Here is a 27826-nt window from a genome sequence, read left to right as displayed (position 1 = left end):
AACAGGCCGTGGACCGATACTGGTCCACAGCCTAGAAGTTGAGGACCCCTGCCTTAGAAAGTCTTTTATAAATTTCTTGATAGTGTATTTCTCTTCCAATGTACTATTTTCCTTTACTCCTTTTCTGACTGATTATTTTCTTTTGACTTTTTCTTTTTTCTGGGCTCTCAACTTGAGATGGGGAATCCAGACCAGCTCTGCAGTTTCCCAACACACAGATACCATCTTTCACCTCCTACCCCGCATGCACTGTCCCCACCCCATCCCTGTGACTTCCTGGCCGTGCTGGCATCACAAATCCTGACAGGTTTCCCTACCTCCTGCCTTGCCCCTCTCCAAACCAGCCTCTATTGTACCTCTCAAGAATATATTCTAAATATATAAATTCATTTCTCTCTCTCCTTGGCTTCAAAACCTCTGATGGTTTCTGACTCCCCTCCTTATGAGGCCCTGCATTAGTGGCTCTGGCTACCCTTCCCACCCTCTCTACTCCAGGGATTGAGTAGAACTGAACCCAGCAGTCCTCACTCTGCCCACCGCACCTTGGTGTCCTATATGTGCTTACATATTTGTACCTATTTTTGTACCATCTGGAACCCTATCTCAGCCCCACCTCTGCCTCCCAGCTCTCATCTGCCTGGTAAACTCCTATCCAGTCTTCCAACCTCGCTTGGACACCTACTCCAGCCTTCACACAACCTCCTACAACTCGCCACGCCCTCCTGTGCACCCTTTTTCACACGGAGGGAGGATCCACTCCCTGTCTGGTTCCTCTACAGACCTGTTTCTACATCTGCTGTATGGGACATTCCTTGAAGCCAGAGGCTGTGACTGCTCTGCGCCCCGTACCCAGCCCCCGGCCCCCTGACAGGCCATCAGTATAGGTTTGCTGAACTAAATGAATTGCACTTTGGGTAAGTTACTAAACCTCTCTGAGCCTCAAATACAGAAATGATAACACCTACCTCCTAGGGTGGCTATTAGGACTACCTGGGACAAGCAGATAAAGCACCTAGCTCAGGGTCTGTCAGGCTGTGCTTAGTCCCGAGTGTTGGCATCCTGCCCCCGCCTCCCTCCTCGGTCCCCTGAATCTCCTCTCCTCACTAATCAGTCTTCACTCATGAGCCAGCTTTTCCTTCTGAGTCTCATTACAACTACAAACCACTGCTAGAAACTGGAATTTTACAAGAAGCTGGAAGCTGACAAGAGGGCTTTCTCAGAAATAGAAGGCCTCTGTATTCATTAAAAAGGGAGAGAAAGAATGGATATGTATAACCAGACACACGCGCGCGCGCGCGCACACACACACACACACACACACACGCGCGCGCGCACACTTAACATAGGGCCTGCCACAGCCAAACTAAGGGAGATAAAGAGATTTCAGCAGCCAGCTTTTTCCCCTACTTGGGCCCCAATCACACCCCACAGGTTCACAGGAGACAAATTACATCCCATCAGCATTAACAGATTTATGAGGACAAACTGTACTCAGTACATTGTTCCAAATGCTGTATGGTAAAGCCTGCTCCAATGAATATTTCATATAATAAATCTACTTAAAGAGAAATTAATATGTTCCATGGAATACACTTTATGTAGCAAGAAGCAAACCACAGATATTACAAATATGAATCAAAACACCCAGGCCTCCCAAAGTCTAAAACACATTTGTAGACCACACTCTCCCAAGGGCAGGGTCAGAGTCTGGCACACCCTGAGTCTGCCCATCCCAGCCCAGGGTCTGGTGCCTGGAAGGCATAGAGAAGCAAGAGTGATGGAGAGAGAAAAAGAGAGAAAGAGAGTCAAAGAAAATGCCACCCTCCCTTCGTTCCTCCTCCCTTTCAAATTTCCCACCTCAGGGGCAGCAGGAAGAATTACCATGTAACCTAGAAAACCAGGAATACAAGGCGACTCCCATATTAGAGGCAAGGAGCCAATAAGAAGATCTAAAACAATGGTTTGCACCAACTAAATTATGTGATTTTTAGGGAGATAGGTTAAAATTGACAGTCAAATCACTGTAACTTGTATTAATTTTATATAGTTTTAAATTTTAAAAATCCTATAAAATACTATTTTTCTAACACTCAGCTTGCAAAATGATTTTTGAACTCTTCATGTACATCCTCAACATTAATGCCTTTATCAACCTTAGAGTTGAGTCATCCAAGCAGTTTTCCATAACCCATCAACCTCGTCATCCAATTAAGATGTTGAAGACAGCTCCTTGTAAATTTATGTGGGATGCCGTCATTGGAAATGGTATCCCAACCCACAAGAACTCATGTTCATATCATTAAGGCAGTTAGTTTTTTCATCAGCCTATAATCATATATTTGTAGCCAATAAATATATTCCACTTATTAGTAATCTTTAAAGCCTCGCTCATATCAATATTCCACACTTATAAAATCAAAATTAATGACTGATCTGTTACATTCCTTTGCCTTTTATTTTTAATAATGCTGTCATGTGACTTCTAGTGGCACCCAAATTCAGTAACGACAGGTTGTTTCAAGCTAAGGTACTGTCGAACTATACTTTGTTGTTCAAAATATAGCATGCAGTTGAGAGAGCACTGTGTAATATGAGACTTTGGAAAGACTCAACTCTTTTAATAAAGGACAATTTGGGAATGGGGGGAGAGAGGAGGCTGGCTTCTCATATCCACCATGTGCAGCACATTCTCAACACTTCCAACACGGGGAGGCCAAAGCAACCAGAACAGTGAGCCTGGTGCCAGACAGAGGCAGACGTTTTTGCCAGCCTGGCCCTGGGCGCGCTGGCACAGACAGGCCTGAAAAGCCATGCCACTGCTCCCCTAGACGTTCACTAGGGACATAAAGCCACGCCAAGCCTTAGCTCAACGTGGTGGAGAAAACTCATTAATCACTTGGCGTGCCCCACTGGGAGTCAGGTCACGCCATGCTCTTGGAGCCAAGAAGGGAGGTGGAGGGGGCTGGCCCTGTGCACAGAGAGATGCCAGGTTTCCAGGAAACACCAAAGCCTACTTGAAGAACAGCAGCTCCTCTAGCCACAGGATGACAAAGTCTCCTCCTGAGGCTCAATCAGAGACTGGTCCTGGAAGAGCCGCTGGAGGGAAGAGTGACAACGTGAAGCTCTGGGTAACCTACCCAAATACCTGGCACACCACGACACGTGCTGGAATCTACCTACAGCAGGAATAGCAAACAAGTGTCCATCTGCACCAAGGGGCTGCCCAGACAACTGGATAGGAAGGATTCTGCTGCAATATCTGGACTAAGCAAGAGAGTATGCCACCGTCAACGGCAATGTCCACCAGTGGGTCGGCAAACTCACCCCCCTGGTCCACCCCGTGGAGCTGCCTGGCTCTGAGGTGCTCTGACTGGGATGGAAGGTGGTCCCAGGTCTTCCTTCCTGCTACAATCAGCCCACATCCCGGCCTGACCTCTGCTAGGGGCTGCCCAGCGCCCAACCAGGTTCCTTCCACACTCTTCATGCTTAGCGTGGAGTACTTATTTACAAACCATGCTTCTAAAATTACTAAAACAACCTCAACCAGCAGGTAAACACAATTCTGAGTTGAAGAGGTCCTAATACATCAGATAAAGTCACTAAGTATGGATATCTGCCTCACAGTGAGAAATAACATGCCCCTGTGACAGTCCCCTGCTTGTAGGCCTCTTCTAGCCTGGTAGGACACCAGGGGAGAAAGAGGAAGAAAGTTCCCTTTGAGCTCAAGAAGCAAAACAGGACTTTCAGGAAATTGACAAGTACTTTGCATATTCCCAAGGAGGCACTGTTTAAGCCTTCTCAAAGAGAGGCAGGTCCCCCACTATCCCCTTGCCCCACAGCATCCTTCAGGACAATGGGGGAACAAGTATCAGAGTGACTTGCTCTGAGGGCGGCGGGTGGGAACGGCGTGGGCCCCACCACAGGCTGGTTGCCTCCACAAATGCATTCCTAATCTGTGTGATATTGGTAATCAATTCCAACAAGAGCTGGAAGACAAATGCTTTTCTGAAAAGAAAAATTGTCTTCTCATCGACTTACACTATAAATGTGAAGGCATATTTCTATGAAGGAAAGAAAAATCTAACAGACTGACAGTTTTCAATGCCACAAACATGCCAAACACTTTTATACTTCAGAGCCTTCGCACTGGCTGTTCCCTCTTTCAGAAGGCTCTCCTTGAGAATCTTCAGGTACCTAGATCCTTCAAGCTATTCAGGTGTCAGTTCAAAGGTCAACTCCTGAGACCTTCCTTGACCAAAAAAGTAGCTACACACCCCCACACACAAAAACACACACGACCAGTCTGGCTATTCAATTACCAGATTTTCTCCATAGTACTTATCACCACCTGATATGTTATATTTTTAAGAGTCTAGTCATTTACTGCCTGTCTTTTCCCAGGCCCCAAACAGCCTGTAAGGTGCCACAAAGGAGGGACTTTGTCTGTCTTGCTCACTGCTATGCATTCAGCTCTTAGCAAAGTGCTTCACACACAGTGGAAGCTCAGCAAATGATTGTTGTGGGAAGAAATGAGCAAATAAATGAGCGGAGATAAAAGCATCCAGAGAGGACAAGGCAGGTAACATAATATTCTGCTTTAGGACACAGAGTGGTGATGACCTTGTAGGGTCTGTTCCTCAGAGGACCTGAGAAGTCTGAGGCTCCTTCTTCACCCTGGAATCTCCCACTGGGTGTGTCATGTGCTTCCCCATCCCCATCCTGGCCTTTACCCGAAGGAGAGGAATTTCTTCCACATGAGACTTATTCTAAACCTTCAGGAATATGAATCTTCTTTTCACCTTTCACCTGCTGGTTAGAATATCCAGTAGGGCTGGGCTGCAAAATCTCACTTTGTCACTGAGTTGTAGCCTAATAACTCAGTGCCCAACCTGCAAGCTGCTCCAGAATAACTATGCCCTATAAATTAATTTTTATTTTTGAAATTATATCTTCAAATGCATTTCCTTAAATGACGTTTTCTTGGACTGGAGAGTAATAGATGACTGATTGGAAGTAGGTAGAGGAACAGAGAGATCTATTGGCCCCTCTTTTTTAAAAAAAAATACTATTAAGTCCTAAAAACCCTACCAGTTATAAGGGACAGATGGCCCCACTCAGTCGCTCTGCCTCAGGGTTCTGGTTGGGTCCAGCTCTGGAAAGAGCACTGCAGGAAGGCTATGGGCAAACTTCCAGAGCACGTCCAAAGGAGGAGACTAAGGTGGCAGGAGGAGACTAAGACTAAGGAGACTAAGGTTTGCTCCTTTCATCTGAGGAGCAAATAAAGGATCTGTGGGTATTTGCCCTGAAGGAGGCTGGGGGTAGAGGACTATGCAATCTCACACAGACGTCAGGTCGTTCTCTCCAGCTCCTCCATCTATCCCCACTCATGTTTTCACCAGGTTTTAGTTTCTTGCCTGTAATGAAGAGAGGACAAACAGCGAACTTCAATTCTCTGTTGACTCAGGGGCCCCCAACAGAGCAATCAAGCACCACAGGGAAGAGCAGGCCACCACGACAGGAGGAGAGGAGACCCCAGCTCCAGAGCTAGCCCTAGGGCCCTCTGTGCACCCAGTGTGGCTGCACCACCTTTTCTTCCCCTTACCCTGTCTGTCCAGTGGTAAGAGGGCCTTTAGCAAGTAGATAAGGAGATGAAGTCTTTGTTAGCACAACCATGTATAAAGGTTGCATACATGAGAATAAGCAAGAAAAAGGTTGGTGTGTCTCATAGGTACTCCGCGCTGTAGACCTGCATACGCTGGGCCTTCCAAGGGAATTTCCAGGAACTACGGCAAACCACGGGGATGAAGCCATATCCTTAAGAGGGCAAGGAAGAAACCAAGAAAAGATAAACACGTTGTGAGGAGTGCAGAGACAGAGGGAGTAACCCAGATGCACCTCTGAAGGTAATTATTAATGGACCGTAAAGGGACTCCAAAGGAAAAGTAGGGGCAAATAAAAAAGTCTGTGATATCTTCCAGACTCAGTGAGTGTTCATGACCAGCTAATGGTGACAATCAGACTGTGGCCTGTACCCTTGCAGATATTCTTGACGTAGCTGAGGGCTTCTATAAGCATAAATCCATAATTTCTATAGCACAAATTTGCATCCAACTCTCATAGCCTCACACCAGCTTCACCTCGCCCTTCACCAGCTGCTGCCCCCGCCCCGCCCCAGTTCCCATCCCTTTAACACTGAGCAGTCATCCTGAAAACAAATGCACTCACTCACTTCCTGCCTTTCTCCAGCCCTCACTAAAGAATACTTTGTGATCTCTTTAAAACAAACAATCCTTACATAGTGGGTATAACCATCCCTTAATTTACCTCTTTTATAAATTATGAGGTTTTTTTGGTTTTACATTTAATGCTAAATTTTCCTGACCATAGAAGACAATTTTCTACCATAATGTTTTTCACCCCAAAAGATAAGAAATGACATGAGAGAGAAGGAAAGAGGGAAAGGAGGCGAGATGGAAGGTGAGAACCGCGGTATCGGAATTTTACAGTGAAATTTCAGGGTACACTGTCCTAGTCTACCTCCTCACCAAGAAGCCAGGCGGTTGTAGATCTGTCAGGTCTTCTCCACCAGATTCCTTGATTTGTTCTTTTTAATGTGGTAATTTCCCATGACCTCTGACCTCCCAAAGAACACTGTGGTTTTACCCCATGTGACACCCATAAGGATGCACTTAGCCAGCTTCCCACTTCGACCAGGCAAGCAGGAAGGTGGCCTCAGCCAGAGGGCCTGCCCCACATTCCCAGAGGCCCAGCTGAGCCTCACTCCACACTGGCCGCCACACCCCTCCTGGTCCTCTGGGACAGGGACACGCTGGGGCCCAAGCAGGGAAGCCATGGCTCCCGAGTGCCCCGCTGAGTTCAGGCCAGTCAGACTCTGGGACAGTGTCTGTCATTTTCAGAAGCTGCCCACTCTCCTAGGTTTTACAAAACCCCCTTGTCCAGTGCTCCCCAAGATGAGGTACACACTTCTGGAGCGGTACAATAGGGTCTTCTAAGAGGCACACAGACCAACCGTTCTTTTTTAATACTTATGGACGTATTTTAATAGGTAAAATAGTAGGAAAGTTAGTAAAAACACCTTTGAACTATGTTTTCACAGATATTACCTAAGGAGAGGCTAAGGGAAAGGCGGGGGGTGGGGGAGGTAAAAGGCAAGTCAGTCTTAAATACATATTAAGGAGGTAGTGCTGCAGGCATGGTAAATACCGTGAAGGGAACATTCAAATGACCTGACTTTGGAGACACTGCTCACATCCATCACCTCCTTTTGCGGATGAGATGATGAGTTTAAAATGCCAAGCACAGCGCCAGCAGCCAGGAGGCATTCACAGACTGAGTCCCTGCCCTCCCCAAGGTCACATACTGCTGACGTCAGAAGCAGATCTCCTGACTCCTCATCTAAAGCCTCACCACTAATTCCCTTCCTGTAACCCCAAGCTAAGACAGTCTCCTACAGGCCACGTTCAAGGCCCCGCACTTCTCTAAGCCCCACCACACTAAGCACTGGCATCTGCTTATCATGGGACCAGAAAGAAAGGAAACAAAACATGTGCCAGGCAGCAGTGTAGACAAATATGAGCTCATCCAATCCTCACCATGACTGTGCCTTTTATAACAAAAGTGGCCGTGGCCAGAAAGGTGAAATCACCTGTGACTTGGTGGAGGGCCGATGCGCAGATTTGAGCCCAGGCCTTTCCGATTCCAGAATTCAAACAACCTCACAGTCACTAGGGACTGTCCTCACTCCACCTTTCTATTTTATTCCACCATGGAGGGGCAGAGCCCCTGACCGTGCACACTACAAACTCGGCTCTGTCAAAGAGATAACACGGTGTGTATTAGCCCTCTGAAGCCACAACTCCGCGTCTGAAAACCTCGTCATTCCCCTACACTATTAAAGGCCCTTTTCCCAGATGGGTCCAGAATCCCCCTGCTTCTTCCTACCCCCACAGGCCACCATTCTCTCCCCTGGAGCAGCCAGGACAATGGCCTGCAACAGGTCTCCCTTCATTCTGTCCACACAACAGCTAGAGTGACACTTCTTTACTCAAAACCCAGAAGCTGCTACTCCTGCCACTCAGTCAGAGCCAGAACCTCCCCTGCCTCTTTCCACTAGGTCTGACACCCTTTCCCACCTCCTTCCCCCAGCCTGCTCCTCTGCAGCCAGCTGGCCTTGCTGGTCCTCAAATACTCCGGGCACCTCCGACCCAGGTCTCCGCTCACTGCTCCCACCACCCAGATGATGGCTCAGTACCTGCCTGGCCAACTCCTTCAGGCCTCTGTTCAAATGCCACCTTCTCAATGACAGTATCCCTGCCTACCGAACAAAAAATCACGACCGCCCCATGCTCCCCAATGCCTCTTCTAACATACCGTATGATTTGCTCACCTCCTAGGACAATGTACAATTTATTTACTCATATTTGCTTATCATGGAACAACAAAGAGATGAAATGAAACTTGACCCTTTTTGAGCCCTTACTTCACTGTGTTACAGGCAGCAGAGCAGACAAATGGTATTAGCTCATTTAATCTCCTTCCTGCCAGAATGGAAGCTCCACAGGAGCAGGGATGTTTGACTCTCTTGTTCACCGATCCCGAGATAGCGCTGGCACCTATTAGGCTCACAGTAAACATTGGCTCAATGAAGGTTTCACAGAGCAGCAATACTGGATGGGGTACATGAACCCTAAAAGGGCTCACCGCCAAAAAAGCAGTGCTCCTTTGCTCTGGCTTCCGTGAATGTCCCCAAGGGCCAGCAGCAGCCCTTGGCTTCTTCTCTGTCATCACTAATCTGCTTTGGCTTTAAGCCCCTGGATCTGAGGTCTTTCCCTCGAGCTATATGAAAGCACAGACCATTTCATGAGGGAACAGTTTCATGACACAGAGAGGGAACGACCAGGCCACTGCCTCCTACAAGGCATCCCATGACACCCCCACTCTAACCTGCCTGCTACCCAAGGCTCAGGCCTAGGAGTCGTTGCTAGGAAAGTGGGACTATTTTGCTAATTGAAAAAAGTAGAAAGTGGGTGAGCAATACACAGTGCCAAGAGGGACTTGGGTCACTGATTCAACCCTCATGTTTCAGACAGGAAAACTGAGGCCCAGCAAGGGAGGACAGGGCTCTCCCCAGGTCACATGGCTAGCCACTGGGAAGCCAGCCCAAAGCCAGGTCCTTGCCTTCTCAGAAAGCCCTGCGGCAATCAAGTCAAGACTAGAGGCTGTCCCACCTTCAGCTGGAGGCACCCTCCTCTTTACCCTTATCTATAGAGATTATTAATACACTAGGAAGACAGGCCCAAGTCTCTATACAACCAGAAAGTTTGCAGTAGTGCTAAGAAACTCTCAAGTTTGCCCTCAGTTTCCCTCTTATCCTGTTTTCAAAGTCAACCTCAAGGTTCTGCCTCCTGACACAAAGGCAGCAGGACCTACACCAAGAAAAGGGGGTCCACAGCAACACTCAGGAGCATGTGCAGTAGGAGCAGGGCTGCCACGCTGGACAAGAGCTTAGCAGGGTCTTGGAAAGATGCACACACCTCAGGGCAGAAATGCCCTTCCAAGGGTGGAAACTGGAGAGACTCAAGCACCTGTATGTATGCACATGCGTACCTGGATGTTCACTGCAGCAATATTTGCAATGACACAAAGTGCATACAACCTAGCTAGCCATCCACCTCTCAGAGTGAAAATGAATAAACTGAGGTCTACTCATAATGATAGCCTACAAAATGAAGTTAAAATGACCAAATAAGACTTATACGTATCGATATGGAAAAATATCAAAACTATAATGCCCAATGAAGAAATATTAAAAGAACATTTAATGAGACCATTTATATAACTGTTTAAAACATACAAAGCAAAAAAAATACATTTTTATGTATGTATACATATATACATATTTCTTAGAGACACATATATTTGTGGTAAAAGTATAAAAACTCAAATTCCGTAAAGCACACCACTTTCTTGTGTATGACAGTGAACACCTCTGGGATGGTTGGGATGGGGAAGAAATAAGGGTGGGCTTTAGCTATATCTATAATATTCTATTTCTTTAAAAACAAGAATCTGAAGCAAACAGCAAAATGTTAGTCCCTATTTAACATATATAATTGGAAAATAAGTCTATTACATCTTTTCTGAATCTTTCTATATTTTGATATTTCACAATTTAAGTTAATGTATAAAAATACTAAAAACAAAATTTTTGTTAAATAAAATAGTACATAAGAGGACAGAAAGTAGGGCTGTATGATGTAAATTAGCTGGCAAAACTCTTCATAATAGAAAGCCAAGAGAGTGAGCACTGAACAGCATTACTGCTAAATCCAAATTAATATAATTTTCACATATTAATTTGGGGGTACAGGACCATTATGATTGTCAAGTGTTTCTTGTGGAGAGTTAAAGATAGGTTCCTGGGACCAATTCAAAAGAAGAAGAAAACATGCATAATAGTTCTCTGTGTTGTTATTTGTAGTATGAAAAACTAGAAACTCACAGAATATCTAACAAAAGAATTATGAGAATAACTTACGTGACAGCCATAGAAACAATAAGCACAAGACAAGATAGAAAGATAGGGAAACGCTACGAGATGCACCCCACATGTGAGTCCCATAACAAGGGAAAAGAGCAGAGAACCAAATTTCTCTGCTGTACCAAAAGTGTGCCTGCAAGTAAGCAAGGCTCAAAGGGCACACGGAAAAATGAAGATGATTCATTAGATTTATAGTTGTATAGACTCTGCAGAAGCCGGTCACAACGGGCTCCCAGTGGGGTCCTGTCACTGCTCCTACCTGCCCACATTCCTCTGAGCACTTTCTCCTCCCAGGACTCTGATTCCTCGGAGCTAAATACTCTCATGGGGCACTGCGAAATCCCTTTCATACTTCCAGGCTATAACAAAGCCACCAGGATTTCCATAAGTCAATTACAGATGTTGTACATGTCACAGAAAAGGGCATGGAAATCCCCAGCTCCAGAAACCAGACAGTTGAACAGCAAGGTCACATTTATTCTCCCAAAGCCAGATGCTTGATACAGAGCTTTTGCTTGAAGTAAAGAGAAAATATTTTCATTTTGCATTTGCTCTCAAAGTCTTGCAACTCTGAGCCATCTCAGTAAATAACTAGTTGCTCATGTCTCCAATCAAAGTAAAAGCTGCTCAAGGAGTCTGAAGACCAGACAAGCACGCAGAATAGACCTACATAAAGTCTTCTATCTTCTGCAAAGACTGCTCACCAACCTCAATGAACTCTTGAGCTATTCACTCTTTAGCAATGAAGGGAGTCACCAGCTAGATTAAGTTTTAAACTGAAACATGTGGAAGAAATGATGCTGTCAGACAGTGGCACCTGCCATCAGCTCTCCCCAGGGAGGACCTTCCACTGTGGACTGCAGGCTGCCCGGAGGCCCTGAGCCATACTCCCAGGGGGCACCCCACACACCCTACCCATCAGCCCCTCCTAGCTGAAGGAGCCACTGGCACAACTGGACCCTGAGTGATCAGGGACCTGAGACTCTGGCCGTGCCTCAGACACCAGCAGTGACTGACCAAGCATCATCGGTTCCCCAGTCCCCCATTCCTTGGGACCCAGTGCCAAAGTCCCACCCTACACTGACCAGGAGTTAAATTTATCTTAAAACAAGTAGTTAACTGCCAAAATAACAAGTATTGCCCTACAACCACAGGGCACAGGTCCACTTCCCCACTGAGGTCCTTCCAGATCACTACCTCCTCCCCAAGAGCCATTCTCTTGAGCAGAAGCTGTTTCTTTTCCACTGTGAGAAGACTGGGGACCATGGGGCCTAATGCTGCTCGACCTACCCCTCTAGACTCAGTCACCATCTCACTCCTACTCAGCACATGCATGGAATATAATAAAGCATGTGGGCTGGGGGATCTCTGTGCCAAACTTACTTGTTTTTATTTTATAAGACAAACCTGAGCATCCATGCAGCCAACTCAGGTGTGGCCACATGTACCAGGATTTGACTTGGGACAGAGGATGAGCAGAGCAGGGCCATATCCTAGGGGTAGACTCCAACAGGGACCTGGACAGCCTTTATGCGGGATGAGGCAGCTGTGGTCCAGGTCCACAGCAAATATCTATTATGTGCTGGACACAAACAGTTTCTTTAGACCATTAATTTAATTTTATCCCCTCAACAAGGTTTTGAGGTAGACAGTATTATTGTGCCCCTTCTGCAGATGGGGAAGGAGTTCAGAGAAGGCAAACAACTATCCCTGGCCTCTGGGAGTGATGAAGAAGAGCTGGAATCTGCAGCCAACACCATAATCATTCCAGAAACACAGGCCTACCCCTACACCAGGCTGCACCAGAGAGAGATGAGAGAGAGATGAGACACAGACCCACCCTCATGTCTCCCTCTGGCAGCTTCCCCAACACTGCAGACAGAACAGGGGATAACAGAGTCATTGGAAAGACTGATGAAGGCAACAGGTCTTCAGAGAGTGGACTCTCCACGTGGGTGCATGAGCTGCACTTTATAAGTTGGGCAAACCAGCAGAAGAAGAGGTGTCCAGAGTACTTATTATGCGTTGTGTAGGTCAGTTCACATAATGGGAGCCCAGTCCCCAGACACAGCAGGACTGGGTTTGATGGAATGCAGACCCAGGCAGAAGACAGCAGTGAGATTTCTTATTCACACCCCCATCACACACAGATGCTCAGGCCCCAGTGGGCCCGGAATGGGCTGAGCAGAGCTGGGCAAAAGGACAGTGAGTCCTTTCAGAAGGTTCTGGGGCCTGCACCTGAGGAGGCCTGCTTGGCTTTATTCTGGGGCAGCCACTCAGTGGGGCGTGAAGCAAAGCCATTCAATGCACACAAAACACAGGCAACTGCACGGGCAGTCACAGGTGGGTGAGAAAAATGCCAGGCTAGGAACAAAAATAGAAGACAAATAAGCACACAAAGACCAGCAGAATCCAGAATTGGCTTCAGAAACAAACAAAAGGGACAGCAGACAGAGACAGGGGAGGAGGAGAGGAAGGTAACCTGGTCCCAGACTCCATCATGGTCCTCAAAGATTCCACTACTAAACAGAGGCTACCAGCTGGCTCTAAGAGCAGGACCTGGAGGAGTGAGAGCTCTGCCCCTCACAAGCTCTGAGGTTCCCCTGCTCTTCTCACCCCACTCTATGGGCCTTCAACCTACTGACAAGGAGAAGAGGACACGTGTATAAGGCCCCAGGAAGCAGCAGGCACATGGGGCACAATATGAGGCCTCCTGGGGTGACCCCAACTTTCACAGAACATCCCTTATGTAGAGAGACTAGAACAAATCACAGACGTTATAGGTATTAAGACATAGTGCTTAAGAGTCAGAATGCTGGGCTTCAGTCCTGGCTCAGCTAGTAGTTGTATGGCTCTGAGCAAGCTGCTAAACTTGCCTTAGGCTCAGGATCCTCACCTGCAAAACCCCTTCCGGGAACGAACACCTCCCTCCTCACAGGACTGACTACTCTGAGGATTATACAGGACAATAGAGCATGATGCCGCTTAAATGGTAGCAATTGTTAGATCACAGATGATGATGGTAGTAAACATCTGAGAGAGCTTAAGAAATGCTACACTCCTTGCCCCCACATCCTGAGGTGCAGCCTGGCTTGGGGTAGAGGACAAGAAATGAATCGTTATCTTCCAGAAGGGGACAGGAGAATCAACAAGGAAGACTCGGTTAGAGCCATTCCTACAACTAAGAGCTTCAAGACCCCCCAGTCTCAGCAATAGACACATCCACTACAACTTCCTGTGCCCAGTTTCCACATGCCAATAAGAGAGCCATGGAACACTGCTCAGGGCTGGAATGTCCCTACCCATCTTCCAGATGAGAAACTGAGGCTCAGAGACACTGAAGGACCTTGCCAATGGACAACAGAGTCAGAGAGAGCCCTTGAACCCAGGAATATAACAGCTGGGCAGGACTCTGCACCGTACTTCAGCTGAGTGAGTGTCTATGGGCAAGGGCTGGGCTGCTTACCGGAAAGGCTGAATAGCAGCCCTAGGCACTGCTTACCAGCTGGGGGCTCTGGAAAGATCAAGTGGCCAGTGCAGCCAACCTCTTTATCTGTATAAGGTATAAGAGAGATAAGTGAAGCCCCTAAAATAGAAACACAAGCCAAGACCCATCCACCTCCCCTAGACCAGCAGCAGCATCTCTTCAGAGTAATACAAAGGGGTGAGTTCTGAAACCCAGAAAGAAGTCTCCGAAACCCACCTGGACCTTCCCAGTTGGTTTCAGGTTGCACTACTTCTTGTCTAGAGAACCTGCATTAAAAGTACAAGGAAGCCTTTTTTAAATCAAGAGGCCTCTATAGATGGCCAAGGACTCCGAGTGTTGGCCATCCAAAGCCTAGTGAGCGAATGTTCACAGAATGTCTGAAAGGAGACCAGGACTCAGCAGCCAGGCCCCAGGCTCAGGATTGCAAACTTCACTGCCCACTTGCGTTGGCAAACACCTCCTCCAGTTCCACAAGCTTGTGCCAAGTCTTACTCTATACAGGGCCCTGCACTACACTATGTCGTAGAGACACAGAAAGAGATAAGACACAGCCCTGACCTCCAGGAGCTTGCAGAGGGGCCAATTTCAGCACAGTGGAGGCTCAGAGAAGGAGAAACCAGTGTGGGATGGTCAGGGATGGCTTCCCCATATAACTGGCACCCACTAGAGCTTAAGCTTGAAGGATGAAATGAGTTAACCAGATAAAGAAGGAAAGGATGGGTGTTTCAGGAGTAGATGCACCTGAGCAAAGTCCCAGAGGTATAAAGTGGCTCAGGGTGCATGCACCACAACTCCAGGCAGTTCAGTAAGGCAGAGGCCACAGGAGAGCCAGCCGCTCCCTGAAATGGCCAGGCTGGCACAGGCTCTGGGGCTCCCACTGCCTGTTCTGGAGTCCTGACTACCCAGGCTATGTCTGACCACTGCCTGCCGACCAACCAGAAAGCCATGACTCGCTCAGCCAGACCTTGCCTCTCCCCATCTTCAGGTCCTGATTCTCCTGCCAGATATAAGAGAAAAGGCCAGTCTGTTGCCCAGCTGCCTCAGTTCTCTCCTCTGTAAGATTGAGAGGGTCACAACGGGTACACACCCTCAAGGCTCCCTGACTACCACAAACAGCCCCTCCATCCTCACAAAGCCAGCTCCAGGCACCATGGAATCCCACACCATGTGTCTTCCTGCTCCCGGACACACTGACCAGGACTCAAGGAGCCTTACCATTTGGGTAGGTCTCACAGAGCACACATCCTGGACTGCCATGTTGATCTGGCCAGAGCAGGGGCCCCTCACAGCATTCAGTGGGATATGAGCCACAGAGGGCAAAGCCCAAGACCCCACTCACAGGGATAGGCAGAAACGGGGGATATGAGCAAGGTCTGGGGGTATGTGGGCCCCCCCAGTAGTCTGACTTTGTAAAATCACTTTGTTTATATTTTGCTAAATTCCCAAAAGGATTATGAACAAATGCTGTGTGCAGTCAGATCAAGAAAACAAACACCAACAAAACATGAAAAGTGGTTTACTATAACAATTTTAAACTGGAACTTCTAGGAAAGATCATTCACAGAGAAGACTCCATCCCCCAGAATACATAGCAGGATCGTCCATGTTGCCTACACACAAACTACAAAGCAGACTCCAGCTTCACACTCTGACCAAACAGCAGCACCTGCTCCAGAACACATGCCGATCCAGCTGGCCTTTGCTGAGCCCCCGCCCGGAGCCAGGTATGTGCTAGGCACGGTGGGGGAAGAAGAGATGATGGATGGGGCCTCTTCCTTCTAGCAGAAGGGAAAACATGGACACAACTAAGCAGGAAATGAGGCTACAGTGTCCAGTGCTTTCAGAATAGGGCAAACAGTGCACAGTTTAGGTAGAGGGGAGAAAGGGGAAAGAGCCAGAGAAGGAGAGAACACCGTAGTTTGGAGAATTAAGGAAGACTCAAAAGAACATGGGGACATCCTGTGCTATGGTCTAAATGTTTGTGTCCCTATCCCCTCAAAATTCATAAGCTGAAATTCTAATGCCCAAAGATGACGGTATTAGGAGGTGGGGCCTCTGGGAGGAGTTTAGGTCATGAAGGTGGAGCTTCAGGAAGGGATTAGTGCTCTCATAAAAAAGGCTCCAGCCTGCTCCCTAACCCCTTCTGCCTTGTGAGGACACTCAGGTATTAGCAGTCTGCAACCGAGAGGAGGGCCTTTGGTAGAACTCTACCATGCTAGCACCCTGATCTTGGACTTCCAGCCTCCGGAACTGTGAGGAATAAATTTCTATTGTTTAAAAGCCACCCAGTGTGTGGTATTTTGTTTTAACAGCCAGAACAGACTAAGACACCCTGAAATAAACCTGGGCCCAACACTGTTTTGTGAGCTAGCTCCACTGCCCTGCAGTTGAATCAACAGGGATTGTGCCTTCTAAAAAGATGAGAAAAGGGTCCCTGCTCCCAACACATCTACCCAGGTACCACTAGTAGCGGCCACACTTAGCCACCTGCCATGTGCTAGAACCTTGGTGCTACCTCACTTTTATCTCACAGCCACCTGTAAGGTCATGTGTGAGGGGACGGAAGCTCAGAGGGGTTACATCCAGGGCCACTCTGTTCCCAATATCACAGACTGCATTCGAGCCCAAGTCTTGGGCTCCAAGCCCTGCATGCCAGTCCTGGGGCCTCTCCTCGGCAAGCCTGAGAGAGACTCTGCCAGTGGTGGGAAGGGTGACGGTCTGCAGTGAGGAGAGGAAGAACAAGTATGCGCCCAGGCCCAAGAGGAACATTCCCAGAGCAGGACAACAGAGGCCAGCCTCTGGCACATTCCATCCCACCAGCAGGATGATCACTTAATGGGGCTGCTTAACTCTAATTATCCTAATAAGTAAAACAAATGACTTTAATTTAAAAGACATTAAGTTAACAGCAGGCTTTGTGCCAGGTGACAAGGCCTAGCTCAGCTGCTCAGAACAAGCACCTGAAACAGGGAAGGGAGCAGAGTTGCTTCTTGGAGCCAAGGCCCCTAGTACAGGGTTCTGTGGCCTGGGGGAGACGCTTGGAAGGTGATGTTAGCCCAATCATCCTGACTGGTCTTCAGCAACCAGCCAGTGGTAGTGGCTGAGGCTAAACGTAAGAGCCCTGGACAGGGAAGGGTGTGAGGAAGGAAAGCAGGGAGTCCTTCTCAGGCACTCCCTTCCCTGACAGGCACTGAGCGTCCGCCTGCTGCACCTGCTGCCGTTGAGTGCTGAGGCCTTCTTTCTGAGCCCCTCCAGCGGCAGCCCGGCTTCTCCTCTGGGCTATCCGCCTCGCTCTCTGGGCCAGAGATGAGACTACGGGAGTTCCCCAGTGCTGTAGGTGGCCCTGAAGTGGGATCAGGGCCCACCTGACAGCTGAGGGCAGAGGCTCCACGCAGTTAGGTAACTCAGCTGGTCATGTTGCCTGTTAGGAGCAGCACTCAAGTCACTACACCTCTCTCCAACAGCCTGCCTCTCGCGGGCCCAACTTTCCACCAAGAGCCAGGACACCTGGGCCTCAGACCGAGAGCAAATCCTGCCGCTTTGGCGAGCTCATGGTGGGTGACAGGGGCTCCACCTGAACGCTGCTGCAAGAGACACGTCCCCTTTTTAAGTGGAAGCCCGCCTACCTGCACCCGAAGGGCGCGTGCTAGGTGGGATGGAGACCCCAGGTGGAGCTGAGCGGAAAAGATGCGCCCTGGGAAGCTGCGGAGCCTCGTGGGCAGAGCCTGGCGGGAGTCACAGGGAAGGTACTGAGCGGGGGGCCAGGAGGCTCGGATGCGCAGACACACACCTCTCCCACCCACACTTCCTTCTGCTGAGCTGCAGGGAGCTGAAGACCTCTCCATCTAGGACCCAACCATCCCAGCTTTTTCATCCGCCTTTTTCAAAGGGCCTCATCAAAGCAGGTTTACACCGGGCACAGGAAGGAAATGACAACCCACAATCGCCACGCAGACTCCCTTTCATTTCAGTCTTCCTTTCCAAAACACAGGGGGAGAAGTGGGGGACGCTCGTGGAGAAAAAAACAAAAACAGATCTGCGGGAGCCCCAGGCTCCAAGCGCCGGGGTTGCTTGGAGAAGCAACCGCGGTGCAGCAGCGCCCTCCAGCGGCCGCAGGGAGGGCCGCACACGACTCCTGTGGCCGGCGGCATGATCAAACCAAAGAGCAGGAAAGCAAGCTCTCCCCTCCGCTGCGTGTCTAGGAGGGCGCCGTGACCCGCAAGGGCGGCTGGCGGCCCAGTGTGAACTGCACTCCCTCAGCTCCTCCTCCTAGCCTGGGAGATCCGCGTGCTGATTACATCCTTGGAAGTTCCCTCCAGCACTCAGCCCCAAGCAGAGGACACACCGCGAGTTTTCCTCCAAGGAGGAACACTGCTCTCTCAATACTGACTCCCTGGGCCATCTTAGGCACAGGGCAACTGGAAAACCAGCCCCGAGTGACCCGAAAAGGTTCTGCCTCCTGAAGATTGGTGAGATGCTCTCCCTCCCCAGCCAGAGAGATACTTGGGGACACAGGGAGGTGAGGCCTGGCTGGGATGGGTGAAGACAGGCCCTATACCCTGCCTTTCTGCTGTGGGAGTTATGATGAGCTGGCTTTCACCCCACCCTTCCAAAAGGGGCCAGAAGCTGCTGAAAACACTAACATCAAATAGAAGACGTAAGGGTCTGGGCTGGTTCTAACCCCAGCTCTGAGCTGATATGAACAAGTCACTGTCCCCTGCGCTCAGGGTCTGTCAGCTCACTGGGAAGACTGCACAGAGAGTTTCAGAGTTTTCTTCCAGCTCCAATGCTTGGTGATTTCACAAGGCTCGGTGAAGCCAGGTGAGATTGAAGCTGCACTTGAAGCAAGCCAGATTGTTTGGATTAAATGTATTTATGTGAGATGGCTGGGCAGGGGGATGATACAGATTGTACCGCTCCCTGCCTTGTAGTGCCTCCAACTCCCCAAGGCATGTCACACGGCCCGGCCTCATGGCTTAGTGTGGGAGTTCAGGTAAGACATCCGTTCTCTCAGCCTTGAGGGCTCCTTCACTGGTCACAGTGATGCTCAAATGAGATGTGTGAAAGCACTTTTATAAGCTCTAACATGCTGAATAAATGTTACTATTGTTCTCCTAATCAAGTCTTCATAGTAGTAACATCCCCTCATTGATTTAGGCGTAACATTACTGTCCACATCAGAAATTTCCAAACTGTGTTCTTCAGAATACAAGTGTTTCCAGTGATGTTACATCTTTCAGGGTGTGGAGGGGAAAGTCAAGGTACCTGCTTTTTCTTGTAAAATGCATTTTGGTAAATATATAAGAAAAATACCAAATATATTTATTCAGTTCTTATCAATATATAATCCTCTCATCATTAGTTATTAGGAAAATGCAAATCAAAACCACAATGAGATGCTATTTCACACCCACTAGGATGACTATAATGAAAAAGACACACATGGAGAGGATGTGAAGAAACTGAAATCCTTATGCATTGCTGGTGAGAGTGTCAAATGGTACAGCTACTCTGGAAAACACTCTGGCAGTTCCCCAAAAGTTAAACAGAGCTACCATATAAGCCAGTAATTCTACTCCTAGGTACACAGCCGAACAATCTGAAAACATATCCACACAAAAACTTGTAAAAGAATTTTCGCAGCAAACTATTCATAATAGCCAAAAAGTGGAAATCTAAATGTCCACCAACACATGAAAAAATAAAATGTGGTATACCCATATAATGGAATATTATTCAGCAACTTAAAGGGATGAAATACTGACACATGCTATAGCATGAACTTTGAAAACATTACACTAAGCAAGCAAAAGAAGCCAAACACAAAAGGTCAAATAGTGAATGAGTCCATTTATATGAAATGTTCAGAACAGGCAAATTTATATAGAGGGAAAGCAGACTAGTGGTTGCCAGGAAAAGGGGGAATGAGGAAGACTGCTGATTGATACAGGGTTTCTTTTTGGAGTGAGAAAATGTTCTGGAATTAGTGGTCAAAACTGAACGCCCTGTGAATATATTAACTACTAAGTTAAGTTGCATATTTTAAAAGGACGAATTTTATGGTATGTGAATTGTATGTTTTTATTTTAATTGCAAAAAAGAAATGTAATTATCTGTCTTTCAAATAATGGCCTATGGGAACAGAGAACAGTCAGAAAATCATGAAGAATTACCGATGCCCAAAACTGGAACATCTCATCTATGCACTGAAGCCCCCACAGCATTTACAAATCACCCATGTACTGATTGATGCATTTCATCTATATGATGATCCCTGGCCTATGTTATGGGCTTTACCTTATAATTTCAACACATAACCGTAAAATTATCCAGATTGCATTATATATGATATAATAACACTATACAAAGTTATTCCCTATAGATCCATGATTAAAGTCTTCAGCAAGAAATATGCATTGGTACACAAACTACTACAGTTGTTTCATGAACATATGATTTAAAGGAGGTTCACTGTTAAATGTTTCGTAAAATACCACTATTCTCTGAATTCTGTCGAATAAAATGGCAGCCTATTGAGAAGCTCTTCAAAGAGCTTCTCATTACAGGATACATTTATTTGATCACCTCTTTCCCAGACTGTCATAACTTATTTGAAAGCTTCATTCTGGTGCAAGGTGCCTGCTGCTATGACAAGCTAGAGAATCTGCATTTCAGTGTCACCTATTTGTCATTAGCTTCATCAGTGAGACAGCCAGCATCAAGGTCTTTACACTCAGCTTCTTTCAAGCCCCAACTATGAGCTGAGACACTCATCTTTTCAAAGACACTTACAGTTTTGCTCTTGCAGTATACATATATCCACACAAAAACTTGTAAAAGGATTTTCACAGCAAATTATAAATAAAGAACCTCTGAAAATTCCAGTGTGTACAAAGTGCTTTAACATTTGTCTTGTCACTCCTAGTTCTCAGCATACACTCCTCTGGGAAGCCAACAACTGCCTTTAAGAGTGGAATGTACATGGCTTCTTTCTTATTTCCAACTTAGCATCTGGAGACAGCCACCCAGCCTCATACTGTGAGGAGACTGAAGTTTAATGTGCGAGGGCTAGATCACCAAGAACTCTTCTATGATTTCTTGAGTTTAATTAATATAGTTATCAGTCAGTCAACTATAAAATATTATTGAGAGCCTACAATACGCCAGGAACGGTGCCAAGAATATAATGGCAACGGGGGAAAGAGGGAGCACTTCCATCTCCATTGTTTTGTGCCTTCTATATGGATGCTCCACCACACCAGCACTCCTGGCACCTTGCTCCACGTCTATCCCTCCTTCTCCACCAGGCACACGAATGCCTCCCTCCTTTAGCAGGAGGAGAAAATGACCTGATGGGAGAGTTTGGGAGGTATGTCTATCCTGGCCCTCTCTCCCCCTCTCCTCTCCTCTGGAATTACCTACGGAGAGCCTGCCTACACCTGCAGGAAAGCCAGTGGTTGTCCAAAGCTACCTGTCCCTTCAGAAGTCTGTTTGATTTTTGTGTTCCAGGTTAGGCGGCTCCTGCCCAGTGTCTTCACTTCCAATCAGGCCAGAAATGGGGGTGGCAATTATGGAGTTCCTGTCTACCTCAACAGATGAAGAAGGTAATGTTCCTGCCCTCATGGAGATTATATCTAGTAGGGAGAGTCGGGCTGCACACAAGTGAAGAGGACAGTTATTTCCTCAAACTTGCAGAGCAAAGGCCTTCACCCAAGCCATTCTCATGACCGGAGCTCTCACTTCCTTCACTCCCTGATCAAATGTCACCTTATCAGTGGGCCATCCCTGACCACCTATGCAGAACAGCCAACAACTCACCACTGTGACACACATACGCTCTATGTGTCCTCATCCTGCTTGACTTTTCTCTATACAATTTATCACAATCTGACTCACTCTACATGTACCTTTGATTTGTTTAAAGTCTACCTCCCACACATCTCCCATAGCCCCAGAATGTAGCTTCATGACGGCGGGGACTTGGTTATACGTATTCCTGCTGTTCACAGGCACCTATAACAGTGCCTGGCACAGGGTAGGCGCTCAGTAACATCTGTTGAACAGATGAATGAACAAATAAATATGTACTACGAACAAGGTGATGGGAAAGATGGGGGCTGGGGTTGGGGCTGCTCTAGAAAAAGGGTTCAGGGAAGGCATTCTGAGGAGTTAACATCTGCCGAATGGTAACATTGTGAAAGCATAGGAGAAATACCACTGAGCAGCATACTGCTGTACACTCTGACAGTGTGCCAACCGTGTCTCTCTGCTGGGGCTGGCCGCCCGAAAAGGAAGGCAGAGATGGCCACAGGGTCCCGTCAGTGCCGAGTCATGCCAGGGGCACTGGGGCTACTCACTGTGTTGATATTCTCCGAAGTCAGCATAGTGGATCTGTGTTGTGAGACTGGACACACAACAACCAACACAGCAACACTGGGCTAAATGAATTACAGCATGGTGGCACTGAATCCTCACCACCACATGTCAGGTGGGTGTTTAATCTTCATTTTACAGAGGAAGCCTCAGAGGCCCTGAGAGGCCAGGCGGATTATTACCCAGTCATCCAGATAGTAGCCAACTGGGGCTGAAACTCGGTGCTGTCTCACTCTGGACCATCTTATGCCATTGAGTTTTGAAGCAGGAGAGAATGTACATGAGTGTGATGCTAAGCAACATGGGCTGTGCCTGACCCATGTCCATGTCCCCTGCAGCTATGAATTCAGGGTCCCATATATAGCATTCCTGGTCATTCCTGGGGCTTCAAAATACAGTGTGGGGCAGAAATGGCTGGTTGTCTACCCCAAAACCAACGCTCCTCTCCTTTCTGATTAACTAAACCCCTATTTTTAACTGGGTATGCTGCTTCGGTTCTCCATCCTATTGCTGCAACATAGATATGATGGCTAAATCCCTAGCAGCCATCCCAGACCCTGAGGACAAGGGCCATTCCCTAGAGATGGTCAAACAGAGAGCTGGAAGGAGCCTAAGACCCTGACGACTTCACAAAGCTCCTATCTCAGCCCAGGAATGCCTACTTCTGGACTTTTTTTAGAGGAGAAATTAACTCAGTCTTGTTTAAACCACCACTGTTTGGGGTTTTCATGGCATAGTTTATCAAACCTGATAAACAGCAAGGAAATCTTACGGAAGAGAAAAGTCTTGAACCTAAGTTTGAGAAGTGTGGGATTCCACTTGACAGACAGCAGAGGGCTCAGAAGCAAAGCAAGCGAAGCTCCATGAGAAGGAACAGCTTTTCCTGCAGCTCAGGGAGGAAGGGCTGGACAAGGAAGGTGAAGCCAGCTGCTGCAGGTCTACAATGTTGGAGTAACCTGGGATGATAGTTAGCCAGGAGCCAGGAAGTGTTCAGTGGAAATGGTTTGATAGCATCAGCATTTTAGCAAAGTGGATATAGCAGCCTTTCCCAGGCCAGCAGAGCCACATAGCCTGGATGAAAGAGAGCTGTTAGCCAAATGTTTCCTTAATGCCTAGCTGGTGCCAGGAATTGTGCCTCCCAGGGAAGGCTGCACAGGAGAGAATCCCTGAGCTGGGTCTGAAAGATGTCAGGAGAGCACCAGGCACTCCTGTATCCTTTACAGCAGTGACTGCCACACCAGCCTCCACAGCCCCATACAAACGCAGATTCCCAGACCCACCCAGTACAGTCTGACCCATAAACTGGAGCGGGGTACAGGAGTCTGTGCTTTTAGTAACTGTCCTCAGGTGATTCTATGTAGTTAGTCCATGGACCTATTGTATAGGCTAAAAGCAGCTCCTTACCCGATACCTGGAAAATAACAGGTTTGGATGTTTATTAATTAAGTGAACAAATAATACACTTCCACACTGCTAGAGGACAACAAAACAGTAGATTGTGCAAAACTTTCAATAATAGCTGAAACAAGATTTTTCTGGTTAAGTGAATTTTTTTTTAAGTATTTAATTAATCAAAATATGATCTGAGGTCTCTAATAATGTACTATGATCTATTTCTGCAACCATTTCAATAAAAGCTGTTTCTGTGTCACTTGAAAATAGCCTTGAGGAGAGACCTCTGGGTTTCAGCACAAGCTGTATGCCAGCTCACTATAGCCCTGCTCTGCTCACCCTGAGAGAGGAGGAGCCCCAGGCTGTCTCCAGCAGTTGGGTGGGCAGGAAGCTGCCTTCGCTTCCCAAGGTGTTCTAACATACTTCAAGGCAACCCTCCCTGGGAGTGTCCTTACCTTATCTCACAAGAGAGAAATGCTCCTTAAAGGGGAAACATGGTACGAAAGGAAAAACATTGGCTTAAGACACAGGTCAATAACCCCCTGAGTGGCCTTGGGCAAATTTCCTCACCTATTGTGCTATATGCTCTTGAAAATCCCTTCCAGCTCTGATGCAACCAAGGTGAGAATTAATTAATTTCTAATTAATACTGGAATATGACTCTCAGTATAAAATGCACTCCCATAGAGAAGGCATGATGTTTGGTGCTGGGGATACAATATTTAAGAGAAATCAGGGTCCATGCCTTTAAAGAGTTTATAGTTTAGAAAGGCACACAAGTAATTCATTCAAAAATTATATAATTACTACTGTAATAAATGTTACTAAGGAAAAGTACTTGGTGATATAAAAGAATATAATGGGAACTCAGGAAAGGTATACCAAGAAATAACATTTACGCTGAGATCTGAAAGCAGAGTATCGGTTAAGGATGGGGGTGCAAGTGGCAGGTGCTCCAGGCAGAGGTAAAGGCATGTGTGAAGTGGTGCCAGAAGCAGCTTTCTTTTCAAGAATATTCCAAACCTAAGGAAAAATTAAATAAGGCAAACTTTTTAGGAGCAGGCATCTAAAGAAAAAAGAGCACCTTTTATCACAAACAAAAAACCAGATTCACAAAATATAAACTCCAAAGTAATAGCAGCAATTTTCCGCTGGCACTGAGAAATCCTTATCTCACTACACCATTTGACTAGAAGCCCCCAAACCTTCACCCCTCATGCTCAACAGGGTGATGTCGATTCCCTCAGGTCATCTGCAGATGCCTCCAGATTTTGCCTTCAGAACTGGGCCCAGCAAAGGGAGAGAAACACATGAAACACAGACTCCAAGATGGGGAACCTGGCCCTGAGGGTGGACCTTCTTTGGACCAATATTTCTGGTACCAACTATGGGCCAGGCATTAGGCATAGGAATGGGAGATAAGACATGATACAGCTACAGCACCAGGAAAGTACTCGAGGGAGGAAAAGGAAGACATACCTTTCAAATGGGGGTTCCTTGGACAGCTCCAAGGAGGGGATGGTATCCAAAGATGAGCAAAACTTGGAGATGGAAAGAGAAAGCATCCTGACAGTGGAACGACATAAGCAAACACTTGTCTTGTAGATGTGCAACAAGAAGCTATGGCTGGAGCCCGGGATAACAGATGGTAGAGATCTAGCAATGGTGTAACGTAGGCCTGAGTTGCTACCTCCGACTCAAAAAGTGAACAGATGACTATGCTGGTCTTCAGGGTGCTATCTGGAGAGCTGATCAAATCACAGCTCTGCCAAGACTGGCCCTATGGCCAAGGGCTGTCAGTTTACTCCACTGGACTAATGTATGAGTTTCTCAAACATTACAGTCCTAAGGATCACCTGGGTCAGGTTGCTAGGCCCTACCTCCCAGTCAGAAGATTCCAATTAGGTAAATGAGGATGGGCCCAGGCTGAAAAACCTCAGGGCAGACAGTGGGTCCCAAGGGCCCCTCCAGCCACAAGCTCCAGGCCCTGGGTTCTTGGCCTCCCACAGCATGAAGTCCAAGCCCAGGTGACCTTCTCTGACTATGGTGGGTGTTCCTGATGGACAGGGGACAGACCTTTGATGCTATGTGAAGAAGCAAGAATGGAGAGCTGTGCAGAACTGGGCCAGGACCGTCTCTATGTCTAGGGACACTCTCAGGGGAGATGAAAGCTAAGTAAAAGTGGCCAAGGGATCAAGAAGAAATGAAGGACATTCTGGGGCAGAGAATACACGTGTGTAAAGACACATTTAGTGCAATTAAGATCTAAGGTGCGTGAAGGGGAAGGATGAGAAGTGAAGCTGGAGAGGCCAGGCCCACAACACAAGAAACTGGGACTTGATTCTGTAGGCAACAAAAAGCCATGGCAGACCCTTGAACCCTGCAGGATCCTGGCATCAGATCCCCTTAGTCACTTATTTGGCACAAATACATGGAACACTAACAACTCTTGTCTCACTACCATTCCCCACCACCAACATCAGTATTTATCCTTTGAGATCATCTACTACTACTACCCAAAAATCACACCTTGGATCCCCTCTGTGCAACTATTAGATCAAAATGAGGCAAGCAATTTGACTGAGGCAATTAGCACTAAGCCAGGAACACAATTTGAGATGATGGAGAGAAGTGGGAGCTGTTACCGAGGCAGGTTGGTCCAGTCTGAAACAAGGTGGCTAGCTGTTCTCTCCCCAGATCATATCTGTACCTTGTACAGCTCTCTCGTCCTCCCTTGGAAGAACTCTCAGCTTCTCTAAATGAGTTCATGACCCTGAGGGTAGGAGAGAAGGGATGAGATGGTTCACACTGTCTGGGTTTGGGCTTGACCAGTTCCGAGTGAAATATCTTAAAAACTATGAGAAATGTCACTGCAACATCAACAATTCAAGCAGCCTCACCAAGACCCTGTCCAGCAGACTCTGCACAGAATGACTACAGGTACTTTCATTCTCAAAAGTCAAAGACTGAGGAGAATAAAAAGAGGTGCAGACTCTGAAGTTACTGCTGAATCCTGCAACGCTAGCAGAGGCGGCATGCCGGTTCTCCAGGGGGCCGCAGTTAGTGAAGAGGAGATCTGGTCAGGGTTGTCTGTAGCACCCCCGCTCCACTCCTGCACCAGCTGAGTACTTCTGGCTCCTGGACACGCCCCCACGATGCCTCCAGCATGCTGTGAAAGCACATTTCGGGCGAGGGCCAGGAGGGGAATAAGGGTTAGGCTTCTACAGGCGTTGAAAGTGGGCAGCGCAATGAAAACACTCCTCTACCGACCCGTGAAACCTGGTGGACCGCGCTGGGGACGGGATGGGCCACCCGCCGGGAGTCCCCGGCTGCAGCCCCGCTCACCTTGCACTTGAATCCAGCGGCAGGCGGTAGCAGCTCCCGCAGCAGAGCCTTGGCCACCTCGCGGCTGGCCTCTTCGCTCACAAAGTGCAGGTTAAGCACCTCGTGAGCCTCGAACTTGGCGAGGCGCAGCAAGGAGCGGAGCGCGACGCGGGCCTTGGCCTGCAACGCGGCATTGTGGTCCGCCTTGGTGAACATCATCAGCAGGTGGTAGTCCACCGGCCCGGCTCCGCCGCCCTCCAGGCTCTTGGCCTTGGCACCAAGGGCCGGCGCCAAAGAGACGCGCGCCAGTTCCGGCGCGGGCGGCGAGGGTGCGGCAGGGACCCCGGCGCGGGCCTCCTTCAGCCTCTTGGTGGCGCTGGAGAAGGTCTCCCGGCCAGATCCAAGATAGTAGAAGGCACAGACGGCAAGCGCCGCGGCCAGGAGCAGCGCGCAGTAGTGGGAGCGCACAGCGCCCAAGCGCGCCATGGCCCGAGCGCATGAGGGCCCGCCTCGGAAGAGACCCATGCGCCACGGACCGGGAGACCTAGCAGGTAGAGGACCGCAGAAACCAATGCCGCGGCAGCCGCTTAGTAGCACCCGCAGGCGGCGGCCATGGCGGGGGCGGGGCCGTGCTGCCCAGAGCCAATCTGCGGACGCTGATGCGTGAAGAGGTGTGGCCAAGGTTGCCC

General features: G+C 48.1%; 1 protein-coding gene across 1 annotated transcript in view; it reads right to left on the bottom strand.

Annotated features, from left to right (window-relative positions):
* The window catches only part of LOC111733621 (xyloside xylosyltransferase 1-like), a 30912-nt gene extending 3224 nt beyond the window's left edge, over nt 1-27688 (bottom strand). Inside the window, exon 1 of the mRNA XM_023525666.1 lies at nt 27159-27688. Coding sequence (XP_023381434.1) covers nt 27159-27662 — 504 coding nt within the window. The 5' untranslated portion in view covers nt 27663-27688. The remainder of the gene's footprint in view (nt 1-27158) is intronic.
* Nucleotides 27689-27826: the final 138 nt, after the last annotated feature.

This window comes from Pteropus vampyrus, unplaced genomic scaffold (assembly GCF_000151845.1).
Source record: "Pteropus vampyrus isolate Shadow unplaced genomic scaffold, Pvam_2.0 Scaffold14, whole genome shotgun sequence".
In the NCBI taxonomy this organism is placed as follows: Eukaryota; Metazoa; Chordata; class Mammalia; order Chiroptera; family Pteropodidae; genus Pteropus; species Pteropus vampyrus.
Note: the sequence above shows the minus strand (reverse complement) of the source record. Positions and strands in the feature narration are given on the sequence as shown.